The following is a 16,232-nucleotide window of genomic DNA, read 5'->3' as shown; positions in this document are numbered from 1 at the left end:
CAGATGCCTGCTCTGTGCCCGTCTCTGAGATCATCACCGTCGAAGAAACGGACATCCACGGCAGACACTACGGCCGCGGAAAATGGCAGAAGATGGAGAAGCCCTTCGCTTTCACAGGTGATGGAGCGAATCCGTCCCGCGTCTCCGGGGACTGCACGCAGATGCCCCAAAAGGCCATGGTTTCGTCACTTGCTCGACAAATTCAGTGTTTCTTTGCTTGATCTCGCAGAGACTGCCTTATGCGGTTTTTCCCAAGATCTCCTTTTGATTAATGTCTTGACCAGCTTTGACTTTCTTTGCTTTTTAACATGAGTGAGGAGAACTGAGACATAGGCCGGAAGGCGGGGGCGGCACGGGGACCCTGCCAGGCTGCGAGGCTGCACACGGGGCGCGAGGCTGTGCTCCGTGACCCCCCGACCCTCCGCGCTGTCTGTCTCCGCAGTGCACTGCGTGAAGAGGGCCCGACGTCACCGCTGGAGGTGGGCGCAGGTGACCTTCTGCTGTGCTGAGGAGCCGCTGTGTCACCTGTGGCTGCAGACGCTGCGGGAGCTGCTGGAGAAGCTGAGTATGTGGAGAGAGGCACGGTCGCCGGGCCCGTGAGGGACCCCGTGATCGTGGCTGCTTCCCTGCCTTTTGCACACCTTCCCGTAACCAAGTGTGCTGCTGAGTTGGGGTGGCTTAAAAATATACCAGTTTTACCAGTTACGGGACCAGCCTGGCACCGGGCGCTGCCCCAAGCATGGCCTTCCCTGACCGGCCGCGAGGTGGCGGTGGGGGGGGGGGGGGACAGGCCCCTGGGCCCACTGAGCCTCAGGTTCTGTTTCTGGGAAGCGGGGAGGGTGATAGCTACGTTCCCGGTGGATGTGGGGAGTGAGCCAGGGACGTGGGGGCGCCCCTGTGCACACCTGCGCCCCGAGTCTGTCGGTCGCCCCTTGGAACGCGGAAGATGCCAGCTCATCCTCTGTCTGGAGTCCTGTTTGGTTATAATCTTAACACGTCATCCTGTGAGCTCGGTCCAGGCTTTCTTTCACTGTAGAAGAGAAACCGTGTGTGGGTAGGTTTGTTTTCGGTCTTCTTTGATTCATTTGGCATCTGGATCAAAGAAGCGAATTATAATGTGTCGAAGGCCCGTCAGCTGCAGAGAGACTTGCTCGCTCGAAAAGGTGCCTTTGGTACTCTGCGTTCCGCCATCTAATCCCGCGGGACGTGACCTCCCTTACCTGCCGCCGGGCCGGTGACCCCCGACCTCTCCCCGCATCTCCCAGCACAAGGGCCGTCCCGCTGTGTGAGTCCGCGCGGAAGTTGCCCCCCGTCCGTCTGCCGCCTTGTCCTCCATCTTTCCAGACTCGTCCTCCTCGTCCCCGCTGCCTGCGCCCTTCCTGCTTCCTCTGCTCGCTTTCCTGAGACTCTGAGTCTGTAGACTCGGGCCGATTCTGTAGGTTCAGACCCCAAGAGGAAGTTCGCCGAACCTGCCCCCCATTGGACGGCGGGCGCCTATTTCCCGTGTAACTGGTAGGAAAGCGCACACAGTTGTACGCCCGTCGCAGGCGCTGGTGTGGACAAGAATTCCGGGACTCTGTTACTTCAGCTACTCTGTAACTAACTCTGTGTCCGTCTGTTGTAGTGTTTACTGGAGGTAGTGTAGACGCAGGGAAGCGCCCAGATCCGGAGCGCGTGGCCCGGGAGCTCTCACACACCCGGCGCTCTGAGCAAGTATCCGGCATCCACATCCAGAACACCGCCAGCTCCCGGGGCTCCCTGGGCCCCCTGCAGGCACACCCCCCCCCCCCCCCCCCCCCCCCGGGGGGCCCCCGCCCCCCCCCCCACCCCCCCCCCCCCCCCCCCGCTCCCCCACGGGGTGATCACTGCCTGGCTTCTGAACGACCGGCTTCAGCTGATGAGTCACCGTGCTCTGCAGAGCTCCTGTGTCTGGCTGGCTGGCTCAGTGTCAGTTTGTGAAGCTTCCCCACGCTGTGCGTGCGGTGTCAGCTGCTCGTTCTCTTGATGGCGTGGCCCTCCGTGTCCGACCACTTACTCATCCATTTTACTGTGGCAGGTCGCTGGGAGAGCTGGCTCCCCGGTGTGGGCCGTTGCAGACAATCCTGTATGTTCTGAACGTTCTGGTGCGTGTCTTGTGTGGACACACGCCTGCGTGTCCGTTGGCCGCGTGCGGGAGTGGAGTTGGTGGTTCGAGTGGCCCCCGGGGCGTATGTGCCACCTCAGTAGACAGCGTCAGACGGCGACACTCCCGCCAGCGGAATATGAGAGTCCTGGTTGCCCCGAGTCTTGCCCACGCCTTAATAATTGTAGCTGTTTGGGTGGGTGTTACGAGTCTTGCGTTACGGGGTTAATTTACGTTTCCCTGATAGCTAAAGAGGCTGAGAAACACGCTCCTGCGTTTCTGGGCCATTCGGAAATCCCCTTTCGTAAGGAGTCTGCTGTTCGGGTCTCTTGTCCACTTTTCTGTTGGCTTATCTGTCTTTTCTTAACGTTACATGGATATTCTTTGTATGTCATGGATCCAAATCTTTTATTCGATTTATGAATTACTGACATCATTTCTCATTCTGTGGCTTGCCTTTTTAGTCTCTTACTGGTGTCTGTTGATGGACAGACATCCTTTTTTTTTTTTTTTTCTTTTTTTAAGTAGGCTTCATCCCAGCATGGAGCCCAACATGGGGCTCGAACTCACCGACCGTGAGATCAAGACCCGAGCTGAGATCAGAGTCGGACGGGTAACCGACTGAGCCCCCAGGTGCCCCAGACATCCTTCATTTTAATGTAGATCTATTTATCTTTTTGTTTTGTTTTGCTCTATGGTTAGTTTGGGTCCTATGTGACATCTTTGTCCACTCCAGACCCATGAAGATACTTTCTCCTCAGAACCTTGTTTTACCTTTCACATTTAGACCTAGAATCCACCTAGAATTGATTTGGGTGTGTGGTGTTAGGTGAGCGGTCAGGGTTTACTGAAACACAGATGTCTGCTCGACCCCATGCCGTTGAGGGAAGGAGCGTCCCTCCCCCCACGCGCCATGAACCGCCATGTTGTTCTCCACGAACTTGGCTCGTGTGTGCAGAACTTGAATGGATTTCCACTTTGTGTCCAGTGACGTTGCTAAGTCCACTTTTTAATAGGTTGATGGTTCTTTTGGAGTTTCTTCAAACGCAATCGTGTCAGCTGTGAGTAATGACCCTTCTCATTCATCCGTCTTGGTTCTCTTTCTCACAGTTTTGCCCTGGTGTGGATCCCAGCGTGGGGAGGGTCGTCTCAGTCCTGTTCTTGGGGCCGTTTCCGACATTTCACTGTCAAGGATGATGTTTCTTAGGTTTTTCATAGATTTTTAAAAAAACATATTAAAGGGGCGCCTGGCTGGCTCAGTCGGCAGAGCGGGCAACTGCTGATCTCGGGGTCATGAGTTTGAGCCCCACGTTGGGTATAGAGATTTCTTAAAAAGTAAAAATGAAAAAAGAATTAAAAACAGGTAAAAACATATAAAGGACGTTCTTTTCAAATTCCTAGTTTTAGGAGTTTGTTTTTCCTTCAGCCATAACTAACTGATAAATTTGATGAATGCTTTTTCTGCATCTGTTGGGGTGCCTGTGTGGTCGTCTCCTTTTGGAGTCCGTGTGTTAAGTACATTGGTTTCTCTTTGTACAGATGCCTTTGTATTCCTATGAAATCCAACTTGGTCATGACGTGTTACTCTTTTTCTATGTATTTCTGGAGTTGACTTGCTGATGTTTGGTTCAGGATTTCTACGCCTCGGCTGAGGGGAGACATCGACCCATAGCTCCCCTCTGACCACGCCCTTGTCTGGTTTCGCTGTCAGGCATTGGTGGCCCCGTGCGGGGAGCTGGGAGGTGCTCGGTCCTTCTGTGCAAGAGTTTATGTGATTCTGGGGACTATGGTCTTCCCTAAAATCTTGGAAGGATTCACTGGTGAGCCCTCTGGGCCTGGGCTTTCTTTGGGAGGTTTTCATTAATGACTTTGGTTTCTTTATTAAATATCAGACTCGTCAGATTTTTCTATTGCTTCTGCCAGCTTTGGTAAATTGTATTTCAGAAAATTTGTCTATCCAAATTTATAAGTTTATTCACAATCCTTTCACTTTCCCTGTAATATGTGCAGATTCTGGAATAATGTCCCCTTTCTTGCTCTTGGTAATTAATAGTTTATCTCTTCTCCCTTTTTCTTTATCAGCTTTATTAAGGAATACCAATTTCATGAATCTCTTCAAAGAACCAACTTCTGACTTTGTTGATTTTCTCTACTGTGTGTTATCCCCCCCCCCCCCCCAGTATTTTATCAGGAAGATTTTCAAGCATACAGAAGGGAAAAATTGCAAGAATTGTACAGTGAATGCACACATATCCAAAGCCTCGATTCTACAGTGGTTAACATGTTGCTGTATCTGCTTTGTCGATGTCTGTGGATCTGTCCAGTAGTTAATAGTGTTCTTTGCTGAGTTTCAGAGTTAAGTGATGGATGTGGGGTGCTTCACCTTTAAACACTTCAGCGGGCGCCTCACTAATTAGAGATGAACATTTGTTTACAGTTCTGAGCTAGAATTTCCGTACAGCGAGACGGACAGACCGTGAGTTTAAATCCGTGACGTTGACACATACATACAGGTGCCGTGTACCCCACACCCCTCCCTGTGAGACTCACGTCACCCCAGAGTCTTCTGACGATCCTTCCCATCAGCGCAGAGAGGATCACTCTGAATGGAATCGTGTGGCGGGGGCCTTTCGAGGGCTTCGGGCTCTCTGCGTAATGAGTTAGAGATGTGTCCGTGCTGGTAAATATGCCAGCGGTTTGTGCCTTTTTATGGCCGAGTAGCATTCCATTGTGCAGCTGGACCACTGGTGTGTCGGTCGTCGGTCGACGGGCGTTTGGGATATTTCTCCTCGGGGCTGTTGTGAATGGCCCCGCTGGGAACATCTGTGTGCAGGATTTTGTGGGGACTTAGGTTTTCAGTTTTCTTGGGCATATATACTTTCTTGCCACGTTGATTGATTTGTTAGTAAAGTTGGGTTTTTAAGTATCACAATCTGTTTGAACTGACCCCGACAGAAATGTGGGAGCTGTTGTAAGAGCACAGGCGTGACGCACGTGGGGAAGTTCTCTGGACGGGACTGGAACCAGGGACCGGGGGGCTGTCTGTGTCTCGCCGTCTGTCCGTCTCCACGGACTACATGTCAGGCTCTGTCTGTGCCTGTCGGTCTGTCTGTCTCCCCTGGCGCTCTGTTCCGTATATCCGTTTCTTCTTGTTCTCTGCAGACCCACGTTCCTGAACATGAAGCAGGCGAGGCTGCTGCCGCCTTCCGGAATTCTGAGTTCTGGGGGCTTCTGGGAGACCTTGCAGATGTGCACAGCTTCTGCCCGTTCTCACAGGCCGGCCCTTCTCCCTGCTCGTAGATGAAGAAGCCCTTCCGTGCTGTTCTTTGACTTAAAAATACTTTCTCCCAGACAGTACTGCTCAGAGTTCTCACACCATCGTGGTTTGATTTTGTTCATTAACACAGTACTTCGGAGAGAGTATTTGCCACACCCGTTGTGATTTACGTATTGTTGTTGTCTTGTAGCATCCAGACCAAAGCATTTACTGGTGTTTATTAATCCGTTTGGAGGGAAAGGACAAGGCAAGCGGATATACGAAAGGAAAGTGGCCCCACTGTTTACCTTAGCGTCCATCACCACCGAAATAATCGGTAAGGTATAAATTCTCCGTTAAATACGTAGGCGTGTTTGAGAATGATTCTAGGCAAGATTTTTATCTTATGTGATTATTATATTTATTTATTTTTAATTTTTTTAAATGTTTATTTATTTTTGACAGAGTGCGAGTGAGCATGAGTGGGGGAGGGGCAGAGAGAGAGGGAGGCCCAGAACTCAAAGCAGGCGCCAGGCTCCGAGCTGTCAGCACAGAGCCCAACGTGGGTCTCAAACTCACAGACCATGAGATCATGACCTGAGCTGAAGTCAAACGCTTAACCGACTGAGCCACCCAGGCGCCCCTCCACACTTTAAAAAAAAAAAAAAAAAAAAAAACTTACTAAAATTTTATTTATTTTTGCTTTAATTGTTTTCTAATGTGTATTTTTGAGAGACAGAGCAGGAGCGGGGGAGGGGCAGAGAGAGGGAGGCACAGAACCCGAAGCAGGCTGCAGGCTCCGAGCTGTCGGCACAGAGCCCGACGCGGGGCTCGAACTCACGGACCGTGAGATCATGACCTGAGCCGAAGTCGGACGCTTAACCAACTGAGCCACCCAGGCGCCCCATCATGTGATTATTTTAAACAAAATAAAACACGTTGTTTTCTATGCCAGAATGGGAACAGTACAAAACAAAGAACGTATACTTCTCTGGCCCAGTCTTAGCATAGAAGAGAAACACGAAGAAGATAAAAGGGTCAGGATCACGGACAGAAGATTCGCGGAAGAAGAAAGACGAGTGATTCGATAAGGCTTAGAAGTAATTTCACCAATGAGTGATGTTTTAAGAAACGTGATGTGGTTTTTAGTGCAGATTCTCAACGCCGGGCGGTGCAGGAAGCCGGGGTTCTCCTCCCCGGACCCCGTGCTCTGGGGTCTGCGCACGCGTGTTAAAGAGCCACTGACAGTGCGGGCGAAGAGCCTTACAAATTAGGGGGTCGGCGAGGAGCCCAGATGTGAGTCCTCCCCAGGACGGCAGTCGGATGCACAGAAGTGCCCACGCGTGCACTGCCACGTCCCGTAAGAGCGGCACACTGAGACCGCGTAAATGCCCGCTGACAGGAAACGTGGAGGTACCGCTGCCCGAGTGTGGCGAAACGGAAGGGACAGCGGGCGGACCTTTAACGTGGTCTTTACGGAGAGCTTTTCACTTAAGAAAACGGTCAGGTGGGGCGCCTGGGTGGCGCAGTCGGTTAAGCGTCCGACTTCAGCCAGGTCACGATCTCGCGGTCCGTGAGTTCGAGCCCCGCGTCGGGCTCTGGGCTGACGGCTCGGAGCCTGGAGCCTGTTTCCGATTCTGTGTCTCCCTCTCTCTCTGCCCCTCCCCCGTTCATGCTCTGTCTCTCTCTGTCCCAAAAAAAAAAAAAAAACAATGACAAAAAAAAACAAAAAAAAAAAAAAAAGAATGATTTGCTTGCCTCTTATGTTAACTCAGACTCTCAGATTCAAACGTAAACCGTACAATGAAATACTATCTTTTCCCCGTAGTCACCGAACGTGCTAATCAGGCCAAGGAGAGCTTATACGAGATCAACATAGATAAATACGACGGGTGAGTAAGGTTCCTTTCAGGCCCTCCCCACCTGTCTTAGTTTTGTCCGCTCCCTGCCCTTGCTTTTCCTGAGTGTCAAAGTAAACCTGCTTCCTATAGAAAACCAGAAACTGCAGAAAATTTCCATCACACCTTCTCCTGCGTCTGGGAGACAACCGTGGACCGTTTTCCTTCTCCGTCTTACTACCTGCATATGCAGATTAACTTTTTCTGAGCAGTGGAGAGCACGGCGTTGCGGGGACAGCAGAAGGGACCCTAACGCCCGTGTCCCCTGCAGGATCGTCTGCGTTGGTGGAGACGGCATGTTCAGCGAGGTCTTGCACGGCCTGATTGGCAGGACGCAGAGGAACGCCGGCGTGGACCAGAACCAGCCCCGGGCAGCCCTGGTGCCCAGCCCACTCCGGATCGGCATCATCCCCGCGGGTAGGGCGTCCCGTCCCTGTCCCCTTCCCGTCCCTGTCCCCGTCCCATCCCCGTCCCCGTCCCCGTCCCCGGGGGCATGGAGCTCCCTTCAGGTTCATTCTGTTCCCGAGCTGGGGATTTTACAGCACATGGGTGAAGGCTTTGTTGACAGTTGATGGCGGAGGAAAGGACCGCTGATGTGTGCCTGGGGGAGTCCTGTCTTCCCCCGACACCTGCTTCCCACAGGCGCCCAGCAGCTGGCAGCTGGGGGACAGTTGGCTCTCAAAGGACTGCCGAATGGCAGGGGAAGGGGGTGGGGGGACGGGGGGCACTGGGACCCCAGAGCGCAACTGAGGAGGGAAGGACCCCAGAAAGCAGGTGGTCTTCTAGAAGTGGCTTGTAGCCCAGACCTGGGGGCGCTGGGGTTGGGGGAAGGGCCCGTGCAATGGGGGCCGGGAAGGAGGGAGCCGGGCCTGTTAGCCCCGTGGGTCCCTAGGCTGTGTCCCAAAGACATACCTCAGCGGGTTTTAGGTCTTTCTAGGAAGTGCCTAGTTCTTTGAAAAATGACAGTGCTAAGCCAAGCAAAGCCTGGGCATTGTTGGTTTAAGGCTTTGCAAACAAGGCCACGGGGATGAGGCGCCTTCTGCCCTGCGCCCTGTGTCCCCGCCCTGTGTCCCCACTGACACAGGCCGGCTGCGGGCCAGGGTCTGGGCAATATCCCCACGTCACGCGTCATGTAATTCCTGTAATTCCGTGGTCATGACCGCTCTGTGAGGGAGGTGCCGCCATCCTCCACAGATGAGGGGTCTCAAGGTCACCCAGAAGGGCACGGACCGTGGGAATTCAGAGACCTCTCTGCCCCACCCTACAGTCAGGAAGAGTCTTGTCTTTTTCCGGCTGACGGTGTTTGTGTGTTAAACGTATTTATTCTTGGTCGCTTAGGTCTCAGCTGTTTTCTCAGGTTGGGCTTGGCTTTGGACTTTGAATGTGGTCTGCTCTGGGCTACATGAATTTTGTTTGTCCACGTGCCGAACTATTTTTCCTCGATGTCTTTTATCACCACGTGCCTGCAGTAGCTCTAATACCTAAAACTCTAAGCTCTGAGCGTTCACGTTCGTGGGAGCCCGTGCAGCTGCATCAGGCATGTGAGGACGGACCGAGGCCGGCTCTGCGCCCCCTGGGCCTTGGGGTGCAGTGAACTAGACGGGTGTGGCCTCTGCCCACGGAGGAGCCCCCAGCACACGAGGAAGCGTGGGCGCTGCGGGGAAACAGTTCAGGGAGAACGGCCGGGACGGCTTCTCTCTGCAGGGAGTCCAGGGCCGTTCTGAGAGGGGACAGGCGAGGCGCCAGCCGTGCACGGGGTCAGCTGGGGCGGGGGGCAGATGGGAATGAGCTGTGCGCTGAGGAGGGGGGCCTGTGGGGCAGGAGTGCCAGGACTGGGGTAACGGAGGCGCCTGGACAGGGGCCCAGCACAGGGCTCGAGTCCCGAGGGCCTTGCGGTGAGACACAGAGGGAAGAGGTCTCATGGGCCCGTGGGCAGTGTCGTCTGCGTGGGCTCGAAGACCACCCCCTACGCTCTGCTCAGGGCGCCATTGCCCGAGGCCTAGGGAGGACGCCCGTGGTTTGGTCGGTGGCCCCGTGGGCGGCTGTGACTTGGGCACAGAGCGAGCCCAAGGAACCAAGGGTGACGGAGGTGGCCAGGGTGACCCCGTGATGTTGGACTTGGCAGCCTGGGGAGGGGCCACGACGAGGCAAGAGTTCTGATGGAGATCCGAGACGGGGCTCCCGGGGGCCCTGAGGAGCAGTCGGGAGGAGGGGGTGGTGTGGGGGGGTCCGGGACAGAGCATGCTGGAGGCCACCGCTGCAGCCGCTCTGGGTCCCGAGCTGATGTTTCCTAAATTCAGCCTCTTTCCGCTGGAGTATTTGGAGGTATTAGCGAGGCCGCAGACAGCCGACCCTCCACCCGGCGTCTTCCCGTCACTGCCCCTGTGCTGCCCCGTGGGGCCCCAGCGCCTCGGGAGGGACGCGGCTCAGCGTGGGGGGCCGATGATGCCAGAACCACGTCCTGACGCCTGAGCTGAGCCAGACCTTGCGTTTCCGGCCGGAAGCTGGGCCTTCCTCTTGGTTAAAGCCTGGGCCACAGGCTTGAGGAGATGACCGGGGAGTTATGTCGGACCCGAGGGTCGAGCTGTTGAAGGCACGCTGACAGAACGCTAGGAGGGAACAGTGGTGTTGGGGGCACCCGTGAGGACCGGGACGTGTGCGTGGACTTGTCTGCCGGCGCCCGGGTCCCTCCACCTGTGCCAGAGTTCACCCAGTCCGTCGGTGCCCGTGCGTTCTCGGCCCGGCTGCGGCCCAGGAGTGAGCAAGGCCGGGTGCGCGGGCTGTGGGGACGCAGACATGGGTGAATAAGGAAGAGAGCCGAGCAGTGGCAGGGGCCACGCCCTTGCAGACGGGGGGCTCTGGACGGCCTTCCGGGGTGAAGTGTGGTGAGGGCAGGAGGGGGCCTGGCTGCGGGTGTGCTGCCCTCGGGGGGCGGGGGCCTCCTGGGAGAAAGGGGCAGGTGGCAGGTGCCGGCCGAGGGGCGGCGGCCCCGTGAAGGATCCCAAGTAGGCGGGAGGCTGAGCAGTCCCCTCCTTCGAAAATCTGACCTTTTAGTAAAACGATCCCTGAAAACCGTCGGAAGCTGTGTTCACCTGCCCCACTCTTTGCCCAAAGGACCCGGGTGACCGAGAGAGAAGGTGCGTCCTGCCCGTTCAGGGCGATGGCGGGATCTAGAATTAAATCCTGGAACACAAGCACATTTCCGTCCAACTTACACCTGGATAGAAGGTGTTTGCGTTGAACTCCGGCTCCAGAAATGGGGGCCACACCCCAGCCCGGCCCAGGCCCGGACCCTGGACGCCTGACCAGAAAGGCCGGTCGCCTCGCCCTGTCCCGCCCACGCCTCCCTAGACGAGACGCCTCTGGCAGCTTGGGAACAGCACGGGCCCACCTCTGTTGTGGTTGTAGAGGGCGTCCCACGCTCGCAGCCCTTCCGGCCCCACGAGGTTCCTTCTCGAGACTCGGAGCTCCCCCGTGGGGTCCCCCTGTACGGGGTGGCCCAGACGCAGGGACAGGCTTCAGAGGCCTCGGTTTATAGGCTGTGGTGCAGGATAGAAGCCAGACGCCGGCTTCTGCGTTTTTATTGGAGGTCCTTGCAGAATCCCCACCGACCGTACGCGTTACATCCCTGCAGGTGCAGGCGAGTGTGGGGGTCTCCTCAGCTCTTGTGATGAGGGATGGCTTGCCAGGAAAGTAAACAGGGCCCTGGGCACACAAGGGGAGCGAGTGGGCTCTGCGGATGTTCTGGAAAGTTCTGGGGGTGTGAAGGACTACCTCAGGGCATGGTTCAAATTAACTAGCTAGGTCTTTTGGAGTCTGTGCTCTCGAAACTGTTTATATTATCCGAGCACCCTTCACTCTAACGACGAGTGAGCGGGTGGGAGAGTCTGAAACCGCGAGGCTTTTCGTGGACGCTGTTGATGTTGATTTTTATTAAGATTAGTCACTCCTATAATCTTAAACGTTTATTTAAAAATGTGTATTTGGCTCATTTTTGGAATGAGGTGTCACTGAAGTCTTCAGGTTAAGATTGGTGAAAAATAAACATGCATGTGTTTATATAACTTACCAACATCCAGAAGCCACATGTCAGCGTAGATTACATAATTAAGAGCCTCCCCTCGGATCACAGACTGGACCAGATTCTGTTACTCGAAGAGACCCCGGAGGGTGCTTGCAACCCGACACGTCTGTCGGGAGCCTGGAACTTTCCGGCTGCGTCGGACATCACTTACGACGGGAGACTTGTAGATTGTCCCGGGGCCCAGGGGCAGAGACGTGGCCCCTGCGGGCGTCCAGGCCCCCCTGCCCGTTAACGCTGGTTCCTCCCGATGGATCTCGGTCTGTGCTGGGTGTGGTGTCGGTGACGAAACTGCCATTCTGGATCCTGTCATCCCTTTGTTAGGAAATCTACACCAGGCTTTCAGCGGACGTGTTACACTTCGCGTTGCTCGGCCCCGTCCCAGACCTGCTGGGTCAGGATCTCGGGAGAGTGGGGTTCAGGACCCTGTTGTAAATAAGCACCCCAGGAGAGTCTCCGCCCGCTCGGGCTGAGAACAGTGACCTGGATTATGACCCAGTTAGAACCGGGCCACACCTAGGGAGGACCTGGCGGTCCAGGCACTGGCCGGGTGCCACGAGGTCACCCCCAATGTGCAGCCGAGCATGTCAGCGTGAGGCGTGTGCTCGCCATGGCCAGCGGAGTCCCCTCATGTCTGTCAGGTGACAGCTGCCGTGCCCCTGTGACCCAGGGACGGGTCACGGCGCGTTCTGTGAAACCGGGTGCTGGTGTTGGGGGGCAGGCTTCCACGGGGCTTTTTCCGAGGTCTTCCCGAGTTGTCCTTGCTCTGCATACGCTTTCCCGCTGGCAGCGTCTGCACAGGGCAGAGTCCTTTGGGTCTCGTGGCCGCTGGTATGTGCAGGGGGTTCATACTCACTGCGGAGCACTGAGCTACGCGCCCGGCCACCACTGCCACCCGCATTTCTCGGGGGCTCTGTTCCCCGGGACAGTTCAGGAACAGGCTCCGCAGACTCTGTGAGGGGATGGCTGGTCCTATGGAAGTCCGGTCTCAGAGTTGCATTGTTTTTAAATGTTTATTTGAGAGAGAGACAGAGACAGAGAGACAGAGAGAGACAGAGCATGAGCGGGGGAGGGGCAGACAGAGAGGGAGACACAGAATCGGAAGCAGGCTCCAGGCTCTGAGCTGTCAGTGCAGAGCCCGATGTGGGGCTCGAACCCATGAACCGTGAACTCATGAGCTGAGCCTACTAACTTAACCTACTCAGCTATGAGCTTAACCTACTAAGTCACCCAGGTGCCCCTATAAACCTGCTTCTTTAAAAAAAATTTTTTTTTAATGTTTTTATTTATTTTTGAGACAGAGACAGAGCGCAAGCAGGGGAGGGGCAGAGAGAGAGGGAGGCACAGAAGCAGAGGCAGGCTCCAGGCTCAGCTGTCAGCACAGAGCCCGACGCGGGGCTCGAACTCATGGACTGTGAGATCATGACCTGAGCTGAAGACAGATGCCCAACCGACTGAGCCCCCCAGGCACCCCCAGTCTCAGTGTTTCTGACAAATCAGTGTCAGTATTTCCAACATTCATTTTGTGGACGGATTATATTCGTCTTTATTTCCGTATCTATTCCAGGGCCAAAAGGAAGAGTCCACCTAGTTGGAAATCTACTAGAGTTTGTTTGTTTGTTTTTAATTTTTTTGACGTTTATTTATGATTGAGAGACACAGAGCGTGAACAGGGGAGGCATAGAGGGGGAGACACAGAATCCGAAGCAGGCTCCAGACTCCGAGATGTCAGCACAGAGCCCGACGCGGGGCTCAAACTCACAAACCGTGAGATCATGACCTGAGCCAAAGTCAGTCGCTTAGCCAACTGGGCCACCCAGACGCCCCTTGAGTGTTTAATTAATACGATGATATGAAGGACGTTTTTTTTTCTCTTTCCTACTTCAGGGTCCACAGATTGTGTGTGTTTTTCCACGGTCGGCACGAATGACGCGGAGACATCAGCTTTGCACATCATCGTGGGTAGGTCCCTTTCCATGCACGCGGCAGACCCGTGGACCTCGCTGGGCATGGCCCCGGCCCTCCCGCCAGCAGAGCTCTGCGTGTGCTGTGGTTCCCTGCCACCTTGTCCTGTCCTCCCACGGCCATAGGGGGTCCTTCAAAAACACAAACCCGGGGCGCCTGGGTGGCTCAGTTGGTTAAGCGTCCAACTTCAGCTCAGGTCACGATCTCGCGGTCCGTGAGTTCGAGCCCCGCGTCGGGCTCTGGGCTGATGGCCCAGAGCCTGGAGCCTGCTTCCGATTCTGTGTCTCCCTCTCTCTCTGACCCTCCCCCGTTCATGCTCTGCCTCTCTCTGTCTCAAAAATAAATAAACGTAAAAAAAAAAAAAAACACAAACCCTGCTCAGAGCTCTCTGGGGCCCCCCATCAGGGGTCACAGGCACCCCGTGGCCCAACCAGCTGCCTCGGCATCCCCATGTGCGGGGTCAGGCTGACCCTCTGTCCTGGACACGTCTCACGCTCGCCGGTCCTCTGCTCTCACTTCTGCTCAGGACTCAGCCCCTCATCTCCATCGGGACAGGTTTTCCCAGGCCCGAATCCGTGGCACCCGAGATGCCCCTTCCAAGTGGCATTTACTGCGCTCCCGTATACACGGCCCCGAGGGCGGGAATGGCCGCCCCAGCTGCTCAGACAGCCACGGCCCCTGCCCGGCAAACACATGGCTCCCTCCTCGTCCCTGACGACGGGGCCCCGGAAGTGCTGCTTACGCATAGCCCATTCTCGATTTCCTTAGCACGTGGGCCCCTCTTCACCGTCAAATCCACCCTGTTTCCCAGCAGCGGCACTGAACGAGCCCCGTGGGTCCACTGTGGTTCCGTGCCTGCCGGGAAACTTCCCAAAGCTGTTGTGGACCTTTTAGTCAAGTCCTGTCGTCGGAATCAGGAACAGGAGACCCAGGGCCCACGTGCAGACCGTCCCCGTGGCCGCCTTCCGTGTGTTGCACGTCTTAGTCGCTCGGGTGCTTCTGGGCCCGCCCGTGCCATCGAGGGGCTGAGGAGGCGCAGTGTGGAGGTGGCCAGGGGACCGTGTCTCTCCCGCAGGGGACTCACTGCCCTTGGACGTGTCCTCGGTTCACCACAACAGCACGCTGCTGCGCTACTCCGTGTCCCTGCTGGGCTATGGCTTCTACGGGGACGTCATCAAGGACAGTGAGAAGAAGCGGTGGATGGGGCTCATCAGATACGACTTCTCAGGTAGCCCTGCTTTGGCACACAGCGTCTGCCTTCGCCTGCAGAGCGCCCGTTCGAGGCGGGTGTCCTGCTGGTGAGGGGCCCCGGGGCGCCCGCAGAACAGGGCGGACACCCCAGGGCCACAGACCGGTTCTCCTGTTCGGCATCGCAGAGCGACGCGAAGGCACTGCGGCCGTGCCAAGCCGTGACCGTCCGCTCTCCTCAGGCGGTGTCACCTTCCCAGAGGGGTCTGAACGGGGGCGGGGTCTGGAGTGGGCACGCCTGCTGCTTGGCGACTGTCACCCACCCGGCCACCGCCCTTTCCGGTTTGCTTTTGGGTCAGTCGGTAGTAAGTTAAGTCGAAGAACCCCAGGTATTAAAATCTGAACCCTTTTCTTGGGAGAGAAACGGATAGTAATGTGCTGGGTCTGAGGCACTGCAGAGGCCTGTTTAAATCAAAGCTACAGTATCGCTTTGCAGTTAAAACGCAAGAAACTCCAAAGTAATGTATCTCCCCGAACCATCATTAGGAAAAAGAATGAGGGATTAGAAAGAATCTGGGTAAGATTCGTGCCGTCTTCCTGATTACCTGCTGTTGAGCTGGCCGCTCGCTCCCGAGCCCGTGGGCCTCACCCCGGCCCACGGTCTCCTCTCCGCTAGGATGCAGGGTGTGTCCTGTCCGTGTCTCCATCCCCACCTGGAACTCACAGAGACCTGCAGAGGCTCAGCGGTTTTTCTCGAGGCAGAGAGGATGCCCGTTTTAGGGCCAGCGGGACACTCACGTGTCCGTCCAAGGACGGGCAGAAATGGGGCCCTGCCATCCAGGAGAGAGACCGTTCTGCAGGTCGAGCGGCCAGCCCCTGCCCGTCACCAGCTGCCGAGCTGGAGGGTCGTCCCGGGGGGAGGGTGCCACCCACGGAGGAAGTGGAGGGAGGAAGGTGGGCGCCAGGGCACTGGGAAGGGGTTTCTCCACGGGGCGGGTAGTTACTGGGCGGATCCCAGATGCCCAGCCACACGCTAGCTGCTGGTAGAGCAGGTGGGAGGCCGGGGTGGGGACGGGTTCAGCGGTGTCCCCGTCGTGCCCGATGTGACCATGGCCAGCGCCAGCCCGGCATCTGGCTCAGGGGAGTGGTGTCCCTGTTACATTTGCAGGACGTGGCAGGGTCCCCACTGTGGCCCAGGGCACCCTCAGACCCCACTCCCCTGTCCTGCTGGGCTCTCTCCAGTCAGCTGCTCAGGTTCATCCCGTGCCCGCTGGGGCCGGTTCGAGGCCGGCCGGGCCCGCTCAGAGCGGATAGCACGCCACGGTCCTCCAGATGGGCCGGACACAGTCCTTGGTGGTGCTGCCCTGGACCGTCACTGTCCGCGTTCTTCCCGGATGCCAGACTGGTCCTGGGTGACCTTGGGCGGCCGAGCCAGGGAGACGTGGGAGCGTCGCCTAGCAGTCTGGGAGGAGCAGAGAGGTGGCCCTGCCCTTTGATGAGCCTCCACCGAGTCGGGGAGGCCATCTCCAGATGTCGGGGGCTTTGCCACATGCCAGCCCTGCAGCGATCTGCGGGCAGGCAGGACGGGTCACTGATGGCAGAGACCTCCACCGCTGAAGGCAGCCCTGGTGACCCGGCACCCAGCATGGCCCGATCCCTTACCGCTCCCATCACACAGGTCTTGGGATGCGCTGGTGGCACGGGGCGGGGGGGGGGGGGGGG

At 56.6% G+C, this 16,232-nt stretch overlaps 1 protein-coding gene across 1 annotated transcript in view; it reads left to right on the top strand.

Moving 5' to 3' along the window:
* CERK (ceramide kinase) overlaps positions 1 to 16,232 on the top strand; it is a 47,674-nt gene that overhangs the window by 23,644 nt on the left and 7,798 nt on the right. The window contains exons 2-8 of the mRNA XM_049626540.1: positions 4 to 117; positions 443 to 565; positions 5,590 to 5,715; positions 7,207 to 7,270; positions 7,548 to 7,693; positions 13,245 to 13,319; positions 14,398 to 14,550. Coding sequence (XP_049482497.1) covers positions 4 to 117; positions 443 to 565; positions 5,590 to 5,715; positions 7,207 to 7,270; positions 7,548 to 7,693; positions 13,245 to 13,319; positions 14,398 to 14,550 — 801 coding nt within the window. The remainder of the gene's footprint in view (positions 1 to 3; positions 118 to 442; positions 566 to 5,589; positions 5,716 to 7,206; positions 7,271 to 7,547; positions 7,694 to 13,244; positions 13,320 to 14,397; positions 14,551 to 16,232) is intronic.

Source organism: Panthera uncia, chromosome B4, assembly GCF_023721935.1.
Source record: "Panthera uncia isolate 11264 chromosome B4, Puncia_PCG_1.0, whole genome shotgun sequence".
Taxonomy (NCBI): Eukaryota; Metazoa; Chordata; class Mammalia; order Carnivora; family Felidae; genus Panthera; species Panthera uncia.
This window is presented reverse-complemented; position numbering and strand designations above follow the sequence as displayed.